This window comes from Zalophus californianus, chromosome 17 (genome assembly GCF_009762305.2).
Source record: "Zalophus californianus isolate mZalCal1 chromosome 17, mZalCal1.pri.v2, whole genome shotgun sequence".
NCBI lineage: Eukaryota > Metazoa > Chordata > Mammalia > Carnivora > Otariidae > Zalophus > Zalophus californianus.
This window is the reverse complement of record NC_045611.1, coordinates 6411690-6429036: the sequence shown is the minus strand read 5'-3', so window position 1 is coordinate 6429036 and position 17347 is coordinate 6411690. Positions and strand designations below refer to the sequence as shown.

The window sequence follows — 17347 nt, the reverse complement described above, 5'->3', positions numbered from 1 at the left end:
ACATACCCTGGCTGACTTTGATGCATGGAACCGAGGGCCACAGCCTTCATCTCTGCACAGCAGAACGATTCTCTGTGCGGGGAGGGAACGTGCTGGCACCTGACAGGACACAAACCTGTCAGGGGAACGGGAAGCTTTAAAATTCATGGCCCCAATATGTCCAGCTGTGCCAACAGGAAGCAGAAACACAGGGTGTGGTGTTTTACAAGTGGGAGGGGCCCTCCATGAACACCTGGCCTCACCCGGTAGAGCATGTATAACCCAGCTCTAGATCCACTCTTCACTCCAATCTGGTTCTAAGTTAGTTATTTTTAGGTTAATCATACCCTTCCTTGCTGGGCCACAAGAGGACCATTCTGGAGTTGGCTTCCCCTCTCTATTTATACCTCCCTTCTCTATTTATACAGATAAAGGAGAAGAAGGTGGCTGGTCCAGGATGATGAAGAGGCATGGACTTGGGTTTAGACTCTGGCAAAGAGTCCAAGTCCATTCCGACTAACTCTGTGACAATGGTGTCTCTCCTTTTCAGGTTTCCCACGTGTAAAATGGGAAAGGTAATCTTGACTGTTGACATTTGGAGAATAATTTTGCAAGACATTATTGATCACCAGTGCCATTGGGGTTTCCAGAAAAGGGTTGCACACATTGTACCCACTCTCTTGTGAACTTGCCATTGTCCAGGATCTGGCCTCACCACTATAGACTCAGAAGTTGGATTTGTCCAGCTGTAGGTCTATTTCTACAGGGCAAAGCCCACATTCACTGGGCTCACAAAACTGTTATACACATATATTATTATATGTTAGAAGAACCATAATTCTAATATGCTAATTTACACCAAGGCAGAGATTGTCACATGGCCCAGATACGTGTGTGTGCCTAAAATGCTACCGTCTCTTCCTCTGGCCAGGCCCAGATGGTGAATCATGCGTACACAGAGACCTGTTTCCTGAGCATAGATGCACATGGACATATAAGGAGGAAGGAGATGGAGCAAAAGTTAAATGCAATCAGCATTATTTATAGTAGGCAAAACATGGAAGCAACCCAACTGTCCATTGATAAATGGATGGAAAAAGAAGATGTGGTACACACACACACACACACACACACACACACACACACACACACTCACACACACACGCCACATGTACATGCTGGAATATTCTGCAGCCATAAAAAAAAGTGAGAGCTTGCCATCTGCAACAATGTGGATGGACCTAGAGGGTATTTTGCGAAGTGAAATGAGTCAGACAGAGAAAGACAAATACCATATGAGGAATCTACAAAATAAACAAACAAATAAACAAAAAACCAGAAACAGATCCAAAGAACAAAGTGGCAGCTGGGGGCTGGGCAAAATGGGGGAAGGGGAGTGGGAGGTAGAGGCTTCCAGTTATGCAATGAATAAGTCATGGGGATGAAGGGGAGAGCATAGGGAATATAGTCGGTGGTATTGCAAGAGCGCTGTGTGGGGACAGATGGTGGCTACACTTGTGGAGAACACAGCAGAATGTATAGAGCCATGGAATCACTATGTTGTACACCTGAAACCAAGGTAACACTGTGTCAACTATAACTTTTAAAAAGTTAAATGCAATCAATTATGGCAACTCGATGCCTTCATTCCATAATAGGGGTGCCTGAGGAGCAGGAGTGCCCACTTTTAAGTGCAGGTGGCTATGAGCCACCATCTTTCAGAACCTAGAAGGAACTGGGAAGCCTCTTGTTGTTGACTTGTGTCCACTCTGAAGCAGGACCCAACATTTTGTTAGATTTCTAAAACCCCAAACCAACTCCAAAGTATTAATTTGCAATGAATGACTCACTGAAGATTTTATGGAGTGATGGAGGTTACATCAAATATGACACAATGGAGATTAATAGAAAAATCTCCAGTAGATGTCTTAGTTCTCCCTCCCCAGTTCTTTAACCACCAACCACTCCTAAACCATCCCTTCATCAGCAGTTCTCCTTCTAGTTAGGCCCCCATTCCAAATTCTACCTTGCTTTTCTTCTTTTTATACAGAGAAATGTGTCTGTTTCAGCTCCTCTGCCCATTTTCCCACTTAGCAGATAAAGAAAGGTCCTCAAGTCCCACTCTCTCCAGAAAACATGGAGAATCATACATAGTATGCAATGTTTTCTTTATTAAGTAATTTCTCCTGCCACTTGCATTTGAACCCACTCCGTGTTGCCTTAACCCCTTGCAGGTGGCGATTCCGGATTTGGCCATGCTCTGTCTAAATATCTGGATGAGCTTGGCTTCACGGTATTTGTGGGAGTTCTGGATGAAACGGGATCAGGAGCAGAGGAATTGCGAAGAACCTGCTCCAAGCGCCTCTCTGTGCTCCAGATGGACATCACCGACCCACAGCAGATAAAAGACGCCCACAGAAAAGTGATGGAAAAGTTGCAGAACAGAGGTACTGCCTTCGTCTGTCCATGTCCTCAGTTGCTCCCCACCTCCTCACAAATGACCAACACTGGTTACTGCTGCCCTCTAGTCCATTCTGGCTGCTGACCACACCTTGAGGACACCTGTACCAGGCACCTGTCACCTGTTCAACCGCCCCCCTGACATGGGCCTCTGGCAAACACAAAGATGGTATGAGTAAGTCAGGAATCGCCCCTCCTCACAGAACTTGAAGAATTATTTAACCCATTCGTCCAACATTGGCTTGATTGCTCTTCCATTACTTACCTTCATGCCCGCACCCCCCATTGATTTCCTCCTACTAATATTAACATGGATCAGATTTAAAAAAAAGTTTAACAGTCACCTTCTTCCTTTAGCCACAGCCCTTTTTCTTCCCTTTCCTTTGTGGTCCAGCTCTTTGGATCACTACTGCCCTGTTTTTACTTCTTCACCTTCAATCCCGCGTTGGCTAACTGGTCTGGCCAAGCTGATAAATATCATGTGGAACACCAAGCTCTTTACCTCTCAGCAATATTTCCATGTGTTCATTACCTTCCCTTGTCTTAACTTCGGGGTCTCCAGCCCCCACCCTGCACTGCCTCCCTAGTTCTCTGGTCATTTTTCTGCTTCTCCTGCATGAACCCCTTCCTCCATTCCTCCCATAGATGTGAATGTTTCCAAGGGCTCCATCCCCAAACTTCCCACTCCACATTATCTGGGCTAAGCTGTTCTCTGTCTGTGCTAGGGACTCTCAACCCAGCTGCACATTAGAATCACCCAGGGAATGTCTGAAAATACCCATGCTTGGGCTCAAGATGGCCTACATAACTTGGAGGACCCAGCTGAAAGTTATGTGGGGCCCCTTGTTTAAAAAAATGACTAAGACTTGAAGATGATGCTAACAGAGAATTAAAACAAGCATGAGACCTTTCAGAAGCACAGGACCCTATGTGGCTACACAGGCGGCACACCCATGATGCCCACCCAGCCTGGGCACCGTCCTCCAAACAATTAAATCGGTGTCTACATGGAAGGACTCAGCTGATCCTGCAATAAGCGGGCTGCTACTGTTGCTCTCCTTTTGCTAGGAATGTCAGCTGTAAAGAAGATCCTATTTGGGGGCCCAGGTCTCAGTATATTTGAGAGCTCCCTAGGTGATGCCAGTCTTCTGCCAGAGTTGAGAAACAGTGAGATGTATGCCAGTCACGTCCAAATCTATATTACCAACTTAGCCCTCTTCTCAACATCTGGACTTCTATGTATATAAAATTGTCTGCCAGGCATTCCACCTCAGTTTGGCAAAACCTGACCTCATTATCTTTTCCCCTGTTGCAGGTCTGCAAATGAGCTTAACCCTGCTACAACCCCGGTACTGCCATCTAGTCTGTCATCCAAGCCAGCAGCCTGGGGGTCACTGAGACCTGCAGCTTACCCTCAGTCCCTGAATCCTATTGGTCCTGAGTCCTTCAGTGCTGTCTCCTAGATCTTTATCATTCCAGTCCCTTTCTGTCATCACCAGGCTGCTATGGCTTAGTGCAGGCCCTCACCTTCCACCTGGGCCCCTCAATAGCTTTCCTTTCCCATTACTTTCCAAATGGACAGTAATCTTTACAATGTGCACTTTACAATGTCACCCATCTCCTAAAAATCCTTGGACATACAGAGCCTCCATGTCTTGGGTTCTTCCCATGAGCCAGCCTTTGCTAAGGTCTTCTGCTTTGTCTCATTGAATGGTTCAGTGGTTCTCTATCCACCACCAAATAAAACCTAAACATCTTCACAAGGATTTGAGGGCTTTCAGGGTAATAGCCCTGGACAAACCCTTAATTTGTAATACCTGATGGTCTACTCAGTAAATTCTGATTGGTTTCCAAAATAGAATGTGCTATATGTGCCACATCTTTGCACATTCAGCTTCCTCTTACCCAAATTTCACTCTTGCCTCTATTCCCCTTTTCTAAGGCTCTTGACTTTGTCCAACTGCAGACTCTACTCCCACAGGAGACCTGGCTCAAACATAGCATCTCTTGCATGACCTTCCTCGTGATCCAGGTTACATTATTCACTTCCTCTTCTGGACACTCACTTGTTATGTCCTGCACACACTTGTATTACTGCATTAATATAAATATCTGTCCATCTCCCACTCCTCACCACTAGGTCCCTTGAGAACCAGATCCATGTTTCCATCAGGATTCTTTCAGATGCCAGTGGCATGGCCCTATTCGAAATTGCTAATGTATAAAGGAATGTATATGCTTAATTGAAAAGACCTGTTGGCTTCAGGAATGTCTGGATCCTTAAGCAATGTCACCAGGTTTCAGTCTCTGTTTCTTTTCTTTTTTAAAGATTTTATTTATTTGAGAGAGAGAGAGAGAGAGAGACAGAGAGTGCACGCTCAAGAGAGAGCACAAGCTAGGGGAGGGGCAGAGGGAGAAGCAGGCTTCCCGCGGAGCAGGGAGCCCGATTCGATTCTGGGCTGGATCCCAGGACACTGGGATCGTGACCTGAGCCGAAGGCAGACGCTTAACGACTGAGCCACCCAGGCATCCCTAATTAATATTATTTTTAAACTTAATAAGTCCCCACAGGTATAATGAGCTTATTGGGCAGCTTAAAATTCTTTTTTTTTAAAAATATTTTATTTTTTTATTTCACAGAGAGAGACACAGCGAGAGAGGAAACACAAGCAGGGGGAGTGGGAGAGGGAGAAGCAGGCTTCCCGCGGAGCAGGGAGTCCGATGTGGGGCTCGATCCCAGGACCCTGGGACCATGACCTGCGCCAAGACAGACGCTTAACGACTGAGCCACCCAGGCGCCCCGGCCAGCTTAAAATTCTATGGCAGGGGTTGGCAAACTATAGCCCCGGTTTATTATTATTTTAACATTTTATTTTGAAAGAATTGTAGATTCACAGGAAGTTGCAAATAAGTGTACAGAGAGTTCCTGTGCATACTTTGCCAAGTCTCCCTCAATGTTAACATCTTGCATTAACTATGGTACAATATCAAAACCAGGAAATGGGCGTTGGTGTAATCCACGCAGCTTATTTAGATTTTGCCAGCTATATATACAAGTGTGTGGGTGTGTGTGTGTGTGTGTGTGTGTGTGTGTGTATGTAGCTTTGTGCAAAAGCTCCACAATCAAAACACAGAACTGTTCTATCACCACCAAGCTCTCATGCTACATTTTTATTTTTATTTATTGTTATTATTATTATTTTTGAGAGAGAGAGTGCCAGCAGGTGGTGGGGGCTGGGGAGGAGGGGCAAAGGGAGAAGGAGAGAGAGAGTCCTAAGCAGGCTCCACACCCTGGGAAGCCTGATGTGGGACTCGATCTCATGACCCTGAGATCTCCACCTGAGCTGAAATGAAGAGTCAGATGCTCAACCGACTGAGCCACCCAGTTAAAACAATCAGAAGAAGAATATTATTTTGGCAAGTGACAATTAAATGGAATTCAAATGTCCATGTCCACAAATCAAGTTTTATTGGAGCCCTGCTCACATTTTCATTCATTTACAGATGAAGTCTACAGCTGCTCTTACACGAAAATAGCAGAGTTGAAACAGTAGCGCCTGCAACTAAAATAGTCACTACCTGGCCTTTCCTAGGAAACGTTTGCTCACCCCCATTCTAGTGCAGCCTCAAGCTGCTGCCTGCATGTTGCCTGTCAAAGGTGTGCATCAGGCTGAGCGAATTAAAACCATCCCCTGGAGGGGCTAGCACAAGCATCCTCTGCACCCATCGGCGTCCTCCTAATAGCTGTTGAGCTCTTTCTACAAGCCCGTCATTCTGTCACTTAATGCCCCCAGTCATTACTGTGTGTAAATGTCAGACCCCCAGCTCAGGTGCGTGAGAAATGTCATTTATTTTCTACAACTCAACTCTGTTTCTATTTTGAGCTGTCTTTCTGCCGTGTGCCAAGAACCATTTCAGTTTGAGCTTTGCCTCATTTCCCCAGGGTGGCATCTAAATTCCTGAGGATGAGACATTTCATCTTCGATCATCAATGCTTCATGCTGGCCCCTGCGGAGATGTCCAATGCTCTGTCCAGTCCTTGTGCAATCTGGCTGCCACCTACCTCCTTGATGCCAGCAAGGGCTGGACCTCCTGCCATTTGTGTCTCTCTTAGCGCTGAGGCTCATTCGGCTTCGGTACATACTGAGGCTCTTGCACGGGAGCGGGCATGTCCTGTCACAGATGCTGAGCTTCAACAACAATTTCTGATCGCCAGTTTCCGATCCAACAGGTCTGAAGTGGGGTTCTAGAAGTTGCATTTTTTTTTTTAATTTTATTTTGAGAAAGAGAGAGTGCACACGTGCAAGGGGGAGGGGAGGAGCAGATGGAGAGGGAGAAACTTTTTTCTTTTTTGTAAAGATTTTATTTACTTATTTGACAGAGAGAGACACAGCAAGAGAGGGAACATAGGCAGGGGGAGTGGTCCCGGGAGGGAGAAGCAGGCTTCCTGAGGAGCAGGGAGCCCGACGCAGGGCTCGATCCCAGGACCCTGGGAATCATGACCTGAGCCAAAGGCAGATGCTTAATGACTGAGCCACCCAGGCGCCCCAGGAGAGAGAGAATCTTAAGCAGGCTTCACACCCAGCACAGAGCCCAAAGCGGGGCTCCATCTCATGATCCCGAGCTCATGACCTGAGCTGAAACCAAGAGTTGGATGCTTCACTGACTGAGCCGCTCAGATGCCCCTGGAATTTGCATTTCTAAGTTCCCGTTTGATGCTGCTGGTTCTGGACCACATCTTGAGGATCATTATTCTAAACCACACGGAGGCTCAGGGAACTCAGAGAATCTGCTTCAGGTCTGCCTAACTAAACGTACCCCAGATTCTGTCACCTCTGTCGGGTAAAGAGGACCCAGGTCACTCACCTCTGCTACAAATCCTGCCCCTTGAAAAAGAACTGGAGTTCTTTCCTGCTTCTTAGGGCCATGGTTCCCAAGCTTGTTTGTACACTGGAATCACCTGGGGAATTTTTAAATTCCATGTCAAGATCCCTTCTCTCCCCTAACCCAGAATTTCTGATCTAATTGGCTATGATGTGGCTGGGCATTAGGCGATGGGGGTGGGGTGTTAAAAAGCTCCCCAGGTGATTCTAACATACAGTTAAGGTTGAAAACCACTACTTGAGGACAGAGGTTCTCCAAGTGTGGTCCAGACCTGCAGCATCAACATCACCTGGGAACCTGGTAGAAATGTAGATTCTCAGGCCCCATCCCAGACACCCTAAATGAGATTCTCTGGAGGTGGGACCCAGCAATCCATTCGAACAAGACTTCCTGGTGATTCTGATGCAATCAACAGGATTAGGCTGGTTGGGGAAGGGACTAGGGCTCAGGGACTCTGCAGTCTTCTTAGTTCTTGGCACCTCTCTAGTTTTCCTGTTTCCCTGAATTAGGGGATCTCTTCTAGCCTAGGGATAAGGCTCGTATATCATCCTGCCTGGTCCTGAAGATATTAGACTGTCTCCACACAGTCCTTTGAGGGAGAAACATGTTATAGCCTTTTATTACTCTCCCCCTTGCTGTGTCCTCTGTCCCCAGATACTGCAAATATCTAGCTATATCTAGGGAAGTGCTTTAAGGAAGAGAAGATACCTCCAAAAACCCATCGCTTACTATTTCAAATTTATTCTCCACACAACCCCCCAGAGTAGGTAGATTCAGGTGTTCAAGGAGATTAAGGTCCAAGGGCTTGAGTCATCTGCCTAGATCCTAAATCTCAAAGGGGCCCTTTACACTCCAGAGCTTCAAGTGTTAAAAATCCTCCTGCCCTTCAGCATCACTGGACATTAAAGCCATTCCTTTCTGTTCTCAGGACTGTGGGCTGTGGTCAACAATGCTGGGATCATCGGCTTACCAGCTGACGGGGAGCTCATTCCCATGACTGAGTACAAAAAATGCATGGCTGTGAACTTCTTCGGGGCTGTGGAGGTCACGAAGGCATTTTTGCCTCTTCTTAGGAAATCCAAGGGCAGGCTGGTGAACATCAGCAGCATGGCAGGTGAGTTGGCCTTTTCCCCTCAAGGTTGTGAGATCACTGTTGTGCAAGACCTGGCTGGTTACATTCTTTGTGGGCCAAACAAGAAAGCAGGACGCACTTCTGCAGGGCTGGGTCAAGATTAGTCAAATTGTATGTTTACCATTGATCTTAATACAATAAAACCTTGCCTTTCAAATCCTTTCATGTACAAACTATTACCTCTCAATTCATCTATTCATTACTGGGGATTTAGGGTTTTATATATCTTCCTAGCACATAAGCTTCCTAGATTTGGACAGGAAATCCCACATAGTAATCCGTTTTCAATGCTCTTTGAACTGGGCACACTCTGTTGTTCCCTGTGAGATGAGTAGGCAAGTGTCTCCACTGTTGGCACAGCCAGAGCTCCGTGTCTCGGTTGGCTGCCCACTGGAGCTTTCCCTAAGATCCTTCCCATCATTTTACAATCTCAGGGTAGTTGGGTCAGATATGACATTTGATGACTCATCTTTTTCCATTTCAAAAAATGGAGAATCAACAACTCGAGTCCAGGGTTTAACAACCTCCCTTCCATAAACAATGCTCATGTATGCCATAACACATCCTTTCTTCTGGGACAGGTTTTATTTTCCGACCGGGGTTCCTTAGATCCTGACTTGGCTTTGGGAATGTCCTTGGAATTGTCTTTCAGGCCACTGCATGGGTGAAAGGGAAGCCAAGGGGGTGGGGGCGTGGACTCCAGGATCCTGCTTTTGAACAGAGGAACACTGCTCGTCTCTGTTTGATCAGTCGGTTCCAAAGAATATTTTCTTTTTTTAATAAGGCATCCAATAGTTATTTTATTTTGTTTCATTGTTTTTTGAGGGGATGTTCTTTGTATTAACTAGGCAATTATCATTGTCCACCATATTCCCTTTCCTGGCTTTCACTCAACTTCCTTGAACTTAGCTGCTATGTGAGTGTGTGTTACTAAGTTGGTGGTTGGCCTGAGGAGGAAAGAAGCAAGGAAAGAAGGAAAAGAGGGAAGGAGGAGAAAGAGAATGGGGAGAGAGAAGTCTAAGGTGGTTAAGAGCAATGAGTATTGGGGCACCTGGGTGGCTCAGTCGTCAAGCGTCTGCCTTCGGCTCAGGTCACGATCCCAGGGTCCTGGGATGGAGCCCCGCGTGGGGCTCCCTGCTCCGCGGGAAGCCTGCTTCTCCCTCCCCCACTCCCCCTGCCTGTGTTCCCTCTCTCGCTGTGTCTCTCTCTGTCAAATACATAAATAAAATCTTTAAAAAAAAACAATGAGTATTATATTTTAACTTGTATGAGGACCCTGAAGTATTTCCAATTTCTTGCTACCTGCAGAAGCAAACAAATCCTGGGAAAACACATTTGCAGTATTTCACCCTTATCTTCCGTCTGAACTCCACCTTCAAATTTTTACCTCTGTGGAAACCTCACCGTTCTCAGTGCCCTGGCACAGCCTGGTACTTCTGAAAAAGTCTCCCATGTTCCTTGCCTCACTCATTCAACAAATATTTACTGAAATACCTGCTTCTTGACACATTGGCAAGAAAGTTTTTCTTTCTTTTATTAAAGATTTTATTTATTTATTTGAGAGAGAGAAAGAGAGGGAGCACAAGCAAGGGGGCCACAGGGCAGGGGGAAGGAGAGGCAGGTTCCCTGCTGAGCAGGGAGCCTCATGCAGGGCTGGATCCCAGGACCCCAGGATCCTGACCTGAGCCGAAGGCAGACGATTAACTGACTAAGCCACCCAGGCGCCCCAGTTTTTCTCTTTTCTCTCTTTGTTCTCAACTTGGAGAAGCTCATTCAGAAGATTTTACTTTAGTTATCACCTAACATGCACACTACGTACTATGGACCTGGTGTCTGGCATATAGGAAGCTCAATGAATAAATGAAGAAATGCAAGTGTGAGAATAAATGAAACATGGATGAATGAACGGAGTAAAGAATTTACAGTGCAGAGGATGCCCATTCATACATCTTCAACTTGGCTTCTACAGCTCTTTCCTTTTTTTTTTTTTTAAAGATTTTATCTATGTATTCAGAAAGGGAGAAAGAATGCGCTTGCATGCATGAGTCGGGGAGGGGCAGAGGAGTGGGAGAGAGAATCCTACGTAGACTCCCCGCTGAGCACAAAGCCCGATGCAGGGCTCAATCCCACCACCCGAGATCATGACCTGAGCGGAAATCAAAAGTCGGACGCTCAACCAACTGAGCCACCCAGACGCCCATTTAATGCAATTTTTAAAAAGATTTATTTATTTGAGAGAGAGAGAGAGAGCGAGCACGAGAATGTGAACGGGGGAAGGGCAGAGGAAGAAGGAGAAAGAGAAAGAGAATCCCAAGCAGACTCCACGCTGAGTGCAGAGCCTGATGCGGGGCTTGATCCCACAACCCAAGATCATGACGTGGGCCAAAATCAAGAGTCCAACACTCAACCGACTGAGCCACTCGGGTGCCCTTCGAAAGCTTTTTCTAAGCCAAGACTCAGTACTCGATTCTCATATATTTCCACTGGAGGGAAACTTGAGTGTTAAAATAAATCACATACGTTTACTCTCATTCTCACCGTGGATGTGCAAATTCTTTGCATCCAGCTTTACTATTTCCATTCCATCATTTTACCATCATCACCAAGTCAACATATCTGACACCAAAGTTGTTATCAGCAAGTCAAAGCTTGCTCCCCTTCTTTCAGTTCTTCTCCTTGTCTGTTGAATTGCAGAGCTTTGAGCCTTCTTGGATTTGTTTCTCCCTCTGCCTTTCCCTCCTTTCTCTCACCCAGTCAGTCACCAAGATGTATGGAGTCTTCCTTTATCACATCCAGTTTTAAATCCTTATATCCCAGGGGCGCCTGGGTGGCTCAGTCGTTAAGCGTCTGCCTTTGGCTCGGGTCATGATCCCAGGGTCCTGGGATCGAGCCCCGCATCGGGCTCCCTGCTCAGCGGGAAGCCTGCTTCCCCCTCTCCCACTCCCCCTGCTTGTGTTCCCTCTCTCGCTGTGTCTCTCTCTGTCAAATAACTAAATAGAATCTTTTTAAAAAAAATAAATCCTTATGTCCCAAAGAAACTCCAGAAATAAGTTCATTTGCCGGACTCAGAAGCCACCTAAGGTATTTTATAAAGTTGTTAAAGCAACAGCAAGAAATCAGAACAGATGGGAAGCATATGTACCTGACAGAGCAGGTGTTTGTAGAAAGATAGGAGCAAAACTCTTAAATGATGCTTATAGTTTCCTTCAGTGATGAGAAGCAGAGAAATTCAGCAGAAAACAAGGGAATCCCTAGCACTTGGCTGATAAGAATTTCGCAAAACAATGGAAAAGATTTTGAGCAGGGCGATAAGGAGCTAGAATGTAACACAGGATCAGGAAAGTCAACGCATGTATAAAAGACAATAAATAACAAACCAATCCATAGAAATTAGCATCCACTTTAATGCCAACTTGATACATCTCTTGGCAAAGTTAATGATATAATAGCAATTATGGAAAACGTGCTTATCTGGGAATTCATCCCTGGTATTTTTCTCATTTTGAAGTAGGGGTCATGGAGAAAGACAGGCAATCAGTCACTAATAAGTGTTCTTTAAAGGAGCTCATGGTAGCCCTGACCCATCAGGTTGTCTTGAGCCTGGTGTACCCCTACCACCCTCTGCATGACAAGAATTTCAGTGGGGTAGATTTATCATGGAAGTTTGCTTCAGCCAGGAGGAGCTGAGCTGGAATCAATCATTCTGTTCCAGTTATCCATTGCTGCATAACAAATAATCCCCAAAAAAGTATCTCAGGCTGGTGTGAGCAGATAGGTGATTGGTTTGGTAGACAGTATAGTGGTTCCTCAAATCCATATTTGAGATTTGGGGCACATCCTAATTCCTGGAACCTGGAATATGTAACCTTGCCTGGCAAAAGGGGGCCTTGCCAGTATGATTGAGTTAAGGATCTAGAAATGGCAGGATTATCCTGCATTATCTAGATGGTTCCGATACAAGAGTCCTTATAAGAGGGAGGCAGGAGGGTCAGAGTCAAAGAGAGATTGGAAGATGGGGGAAGGGACCCGGAGCCAAGGAATGCAGACACCTTACAGAAGCAGAAAAAGTCAGGGGAACTGACTTTCCCTTGAAGACTCCAGGATTGCAGCCCTGCTGACACCTTGTTTTAGCCCAGTGTAACCTCTGACCTTCAGAATTGTAAGATAATACATTTTTATTGTTTAAGCCCCTAAATTTGTGGCAATTTGCCACAAAGTAATACCTCTGGGCCCATCCCAGTTTCTTTAAAGGTGGATGGAGGCACATCTACACCTCCTCCCTGCCTTCCCCACTAGTGGGGGTGGGGCGATGTCGGGGGAGGGGGCGACTGTAGGGCTGGCCTTCCTTTCTAATACCCAGCACTGGCTATCCGTATCAAAGCTCACTCTGCAGTTTGAACTCCCAGACAGACATGCTTCCTAGTAAGGCATCAATTCTTTTTTTTTTTTTAATTTCAACTTTATTTGGCCAATGCGTTCAATTCCAATATTATAGTAGAAATGCCTGAAGAACTGTCAACATTTGATTCAACTTAAGCAACAAGGTGTCACCAATTCCTGCCGCAGTGGTAAGTACATGCTTTACAATCCTAATTTGGTTCTTTCTCTATGTCAAATTTGAATTATTTCCGATGAATAACTTATCATATATACCTAATTTCCTATTCCGAACATTTTACTTTCTCGGGACCTTAACACACTTATACAACCTCGGGACCCACGGACAGCTTTCTCCCCCTCACCCTTCATATTGTACGGAATCAATACTTAGCACTTTATTGCATTCCCCCAAAAGCAAAGCCAACGTCAGATTGGCTCAGATCTTTAGTGTAGATTTTACTAAAGACTTTGTGCACCTGTCAGAATGGCTAAAATTAACAACAGGTGTTGATGAGGATGCGGAGAAAGGGGGGAACCCTCTTGTACTGTGGTGGGAATGCAAACTGGTCCAGCACTGTGGAAAACAGTCTGGAGTTTCCTCAAAAAGTTAAAAATAGAGCTACTCTATGATCCTTCAATTGCACTACTAGCTATTTACCGAAAGGCTACAAAAATACAGATTTGAAGGAACACTTGCACCCCGGTGTTTATAGCAGCATTATCAACAATAGCCAAACTATGGAAAGAGCCCAAATGTCCATTGACTGATGAATGGATAAAGAAGATGTGGTGTATATGGACAATGGAATATTACTCAGTCATCAAAAAATGAAATCCTGCCATCTGCCACGGTGTGGATGGAGTGAGTATAGAATGCTAAGTGAAATAAGTCAAAGACCAACACCATATGATTTCACTCTTATGTGGAATTTAAGAAACAAAACAGATGAATATATGGGACGGGGGGGGGGCGGGCAAAGGAGAGCCAGAAACAAGCCCTGAGAGATTCTTTTTTTTTTTTTTTTTTAAAGATTTTATTTATTTATTTGAGAGAGTGAGAGAGAGAGAGAGAGAGCACATGAGAGGGGGGAGGGTCAGAGGGAGAAGCAGACTCCCTGCCGAGCAGGGAGCCCGATGCAGGACTCGATCCCGGGACTCCAGGATCATGACCTGAGCCGAAGGCAGTTGCTTAACCAACTGAGCCACCCAGGCGCCCCAAGCCCTGAGAGATTCTCAACAGCAGAGAACAAACTGAAGGTCGATGGAGGGAGATGGAGGTGGGGATGGGCTGGAGGGGTGATGGGTATTAAGGGGGGCACTTGTTGTGATGAGTTCTGGGTGTTGTCTGTAAGTGATGAATCACTGAATTCCACTCTTGAAACCAAGATTGCACTGTATGTTAACTAAAATTTAATTTAAAAGAAGATTTTGTGCGACGATTGAAGAAAGAGTTATATCCTATACCACAAAACTCATTTGCCTTATTGATTTATTTATTTGGTGCAAAAAGGGGATTTTATTAAAGCAAAGGGAGAGGACCCGTGGGCAGAAGGAGCTGCTGCCCCACAAAACTCATTTTAATGAAAACGCTTTTAGATGCTTCTTTTCTCCTCCCCAAGATCTTCAGCCACTAGACACCTCTCCTCTGGTTGAGTTTCTCCCTCCCCCTGCTGGTTCCACAATTTTTCCTCATTCATCTCTTCAAGGTTCATCCTTCTTATAAGCATGTAACCGAACTCCATTCCTTTTTAAAGCTGAGTAGTTTCCCACCGTATGGCAGGCCACATTTTGTTTATCCATTCGTCAGTGGATGGACATTCACGTTTTCGCTACTGTGAGTAACGTGGCAATGAACATTCATGTGCGAGTGTTTGTGTGCACACTGAAAATTCTATGTAAGAGTTAGCTCTTACTATCACTTTCTGTGACCTTCAGTGTCAGGTTAAGATCTTTGCACTTTGATTTTTTTTATCTTCTCAGATAGAGTTAATGAGGATAATAACTGAACCTACCTCACAGGACAGTCGTCACCATTAAAACTGATGTTAAAATACTCAGAACAGTGCCTGGCATGCAGTGGATATCTAATAAATGTTAGTAATTGTTACAGAGCATTTCTTATGCTTCAAGCATTTTGGGGGTACTATCAGATATATGATCCCAACACCCTTGCATAGTATTAGTATCCCCATTTTGCAGCTGTGAAAACCGAGGTCCAGAAGAGTTCTGTGACTGGCCCTCCAGCTACCGCTCGAATTTGAACTCTGGCTTCACGTTCTGACTCACCAAGCTACAGCCTCCCCTGTTGTTTCAGCTGGTGCAGGTGTTACCACCATGTCAACCACAAGGCCAAGAGCCTCAAGGAATCTTCCCAAAGTTATCACCTCCACCAACTAGCCCCACTGCCGAATGCTTGCTCCAGCCTCACCCCCATTCCCAGGCGGGGATAAGGTCAAAGAGCCTACATCTAAATCTACTCCTATGGCTGGGAAGTTCTAGGATCAGGCCAGGGAAGAAACATAGCTTCTTTAAATTCTTTTCTAGAAGATACACAGAGGGGTCAACCACATTATAAATACACCCTTCCCTTGCACAACTCCCATCCCTGAAGAAAGGAATAAGAAACAGAAAGAGTGAGAGAGACACCATGTAGCTACGCAGGTAGAATCAGATTTCAAAAAGAAGAGGAAGCCAGCCACACAGCATGGAGACAAACTGCCTCCAGGTTTTGATACTGTCTTTATCACTGGCAACTGAGTGGCCCAGACCAAGGTCCTGAGCCTCTGGGTGCAAGTGACCGCATAGGACGATGGGCATAAGAACTGCTGCTTCTTAGGGCCATGGGGAGACCACATGCAATGACACGCACGTAAGCAGGAGCCTCACACCTGGCAGGTGGCAGACCTAAGGGGCCTCTCTGGGGGACAGGCTGGCTCTATGTGTGCCTGTGGCTTTCCATCCTGCACGTACTGGCACAGCCACCCCGGACTGTGACACCGAGTTACCTTTCAACCTGCTGCTCCCTGTCACACACTAGCCCCTGGGCAGATAACTCCAACAAGTCACTATTTCCACCTCTGACCACAACTGCTCTGGGAGAGTCTTAACCCTATCAGCGTGTTTATCAGCCCTCTCAGAAACGCAACAGCTCTTTAACCCAAATCCCTGCAAGGCAGTTGGATAAATATTTAACCGAGTCTCAGAGGAACTGGGAGGTGGCTCTGATTGATTGTACAAAGGGCAGGAGAAAAATCTTTGAGCGGTCTAAAAGCCTTTTCTGGCCAATTTTCCTCCTAAATTTCAGAGTAAACAGTTGCAAGCTATGCTTGAACAGGAACGGTTGAAAACAAACATTATAAAACAACTCCGGCCTCAGGGATTTTGAGCCAGTTGTGGTTTGAATCCTGCTCTTCTGTCACTAGCTGGGTGATCGCAGGCAGATCACCCCACTTCTCTAAGAGTCCATTTTATCATCTGTCTGTGATAGGCTGTTGCAGCCCCTGAGTCTAGGGCAGTGTTTCTCAACGTCAGTAGTATCGATATCTGGGGAGAGGCTAAGTCTTTCTCTGTGGGGATGCCTGATGCATTCCAGGATGTTTAGCAGTGACTGTGTTCTCTACCCAGTAGATGCAAGTAGTGTTGCCACATGTCCCCTGGGGGGAGGTGTGTGTGTGTGTGTGTGTGTGTGTGTGTGTGTGTGTGCACGCGCGCGCGTGCAAAACAGCCCCTAGTCGAGAACCTCTGGTCTTGGCTGGAGATTTAAACGCACTGTGGGTTCTGAGTGCTTAGAAAGTAATAGCTACTGGTGCATAGAAAGTACCCTAGTACCCTCTACTGAGAGACAGTAATAGGTGCCCACCCCACCGAGCTATTGAAAATGCATTAAAATTACTTTACACCAAAAGTAAGTGGCCCTAGAGATTCTTACAATTCTATAAATTATAAGTATCCCATAGAATTCACAGGTCCAGCCTTGAGCAAGGTCCTACTTAGTCCAGGGAAGTTGACTGTAGGATCAATCCTAAACTTCTTGCCAAGCTGGCTGCCTTAAGGAAATCATCTGGCAAATCATTTAGCCAGTCCCTCAGAGGCTCATTGATGTGGCAGAAGGCCAAAGCTGAGATTTGCTTCCCTAAAACTCTCACAAGATAACCAGGACTAGTGTCCGGAGGGGAGGAGGTAGAACCAGATTGAGTGAACTCCTTGGCGCTGAGTTGTATTAGATGCTTACACATGGCTAAAGTCATTTAACTCTAATGGGTGCAGGATGCAGATATTAATTCCTCTTCTAGATCAAGCACACTAGCCTGGGGTCATCCAGCCCGTGAGCAATAGAGTCAGTAGTGGAAACTGGGTTTGCCTGTTTTACTCCAAGTTCTGTGTTCCTCTCGCTTTTCCAGACTGTCCAACAAGAATAAACTAGATAAATGGGGCATTAAAAACACAGACCCTCACTCTAGCAAATTTAAAAGATGATTAGGAAGCGTTAACAATTAGGGATGTCTCCTTCAC

At 45.7% G+C, this 17347-nt stretch overlaps 1 protein-coding gene across 1 annotated transcript in view; it reads left to right on the top strand.

Annotated features, from left to right (window-relative positions):
• The window catches only part of HSD17B2 (hydroxysteroid 17-beta dehydrogenase 2), a 75012-nt gene that overhangs the window by 34477 nt on the left and 23188 nt on the right, over positions 1-17347 (top strand). The window contains exons 2-3 of the mRNA XM_027619047.2: positions 2214-2426; positions 8252-8437. Of these exons, the coding sequence (XP_027474848.2) occupies positions 2214-2426; positions 8252-8437 (399 nt within the window). The remainder of the gene's footprint in view (positions 1-2213; positions 2427-8251; positions 8438-17347) is intronic.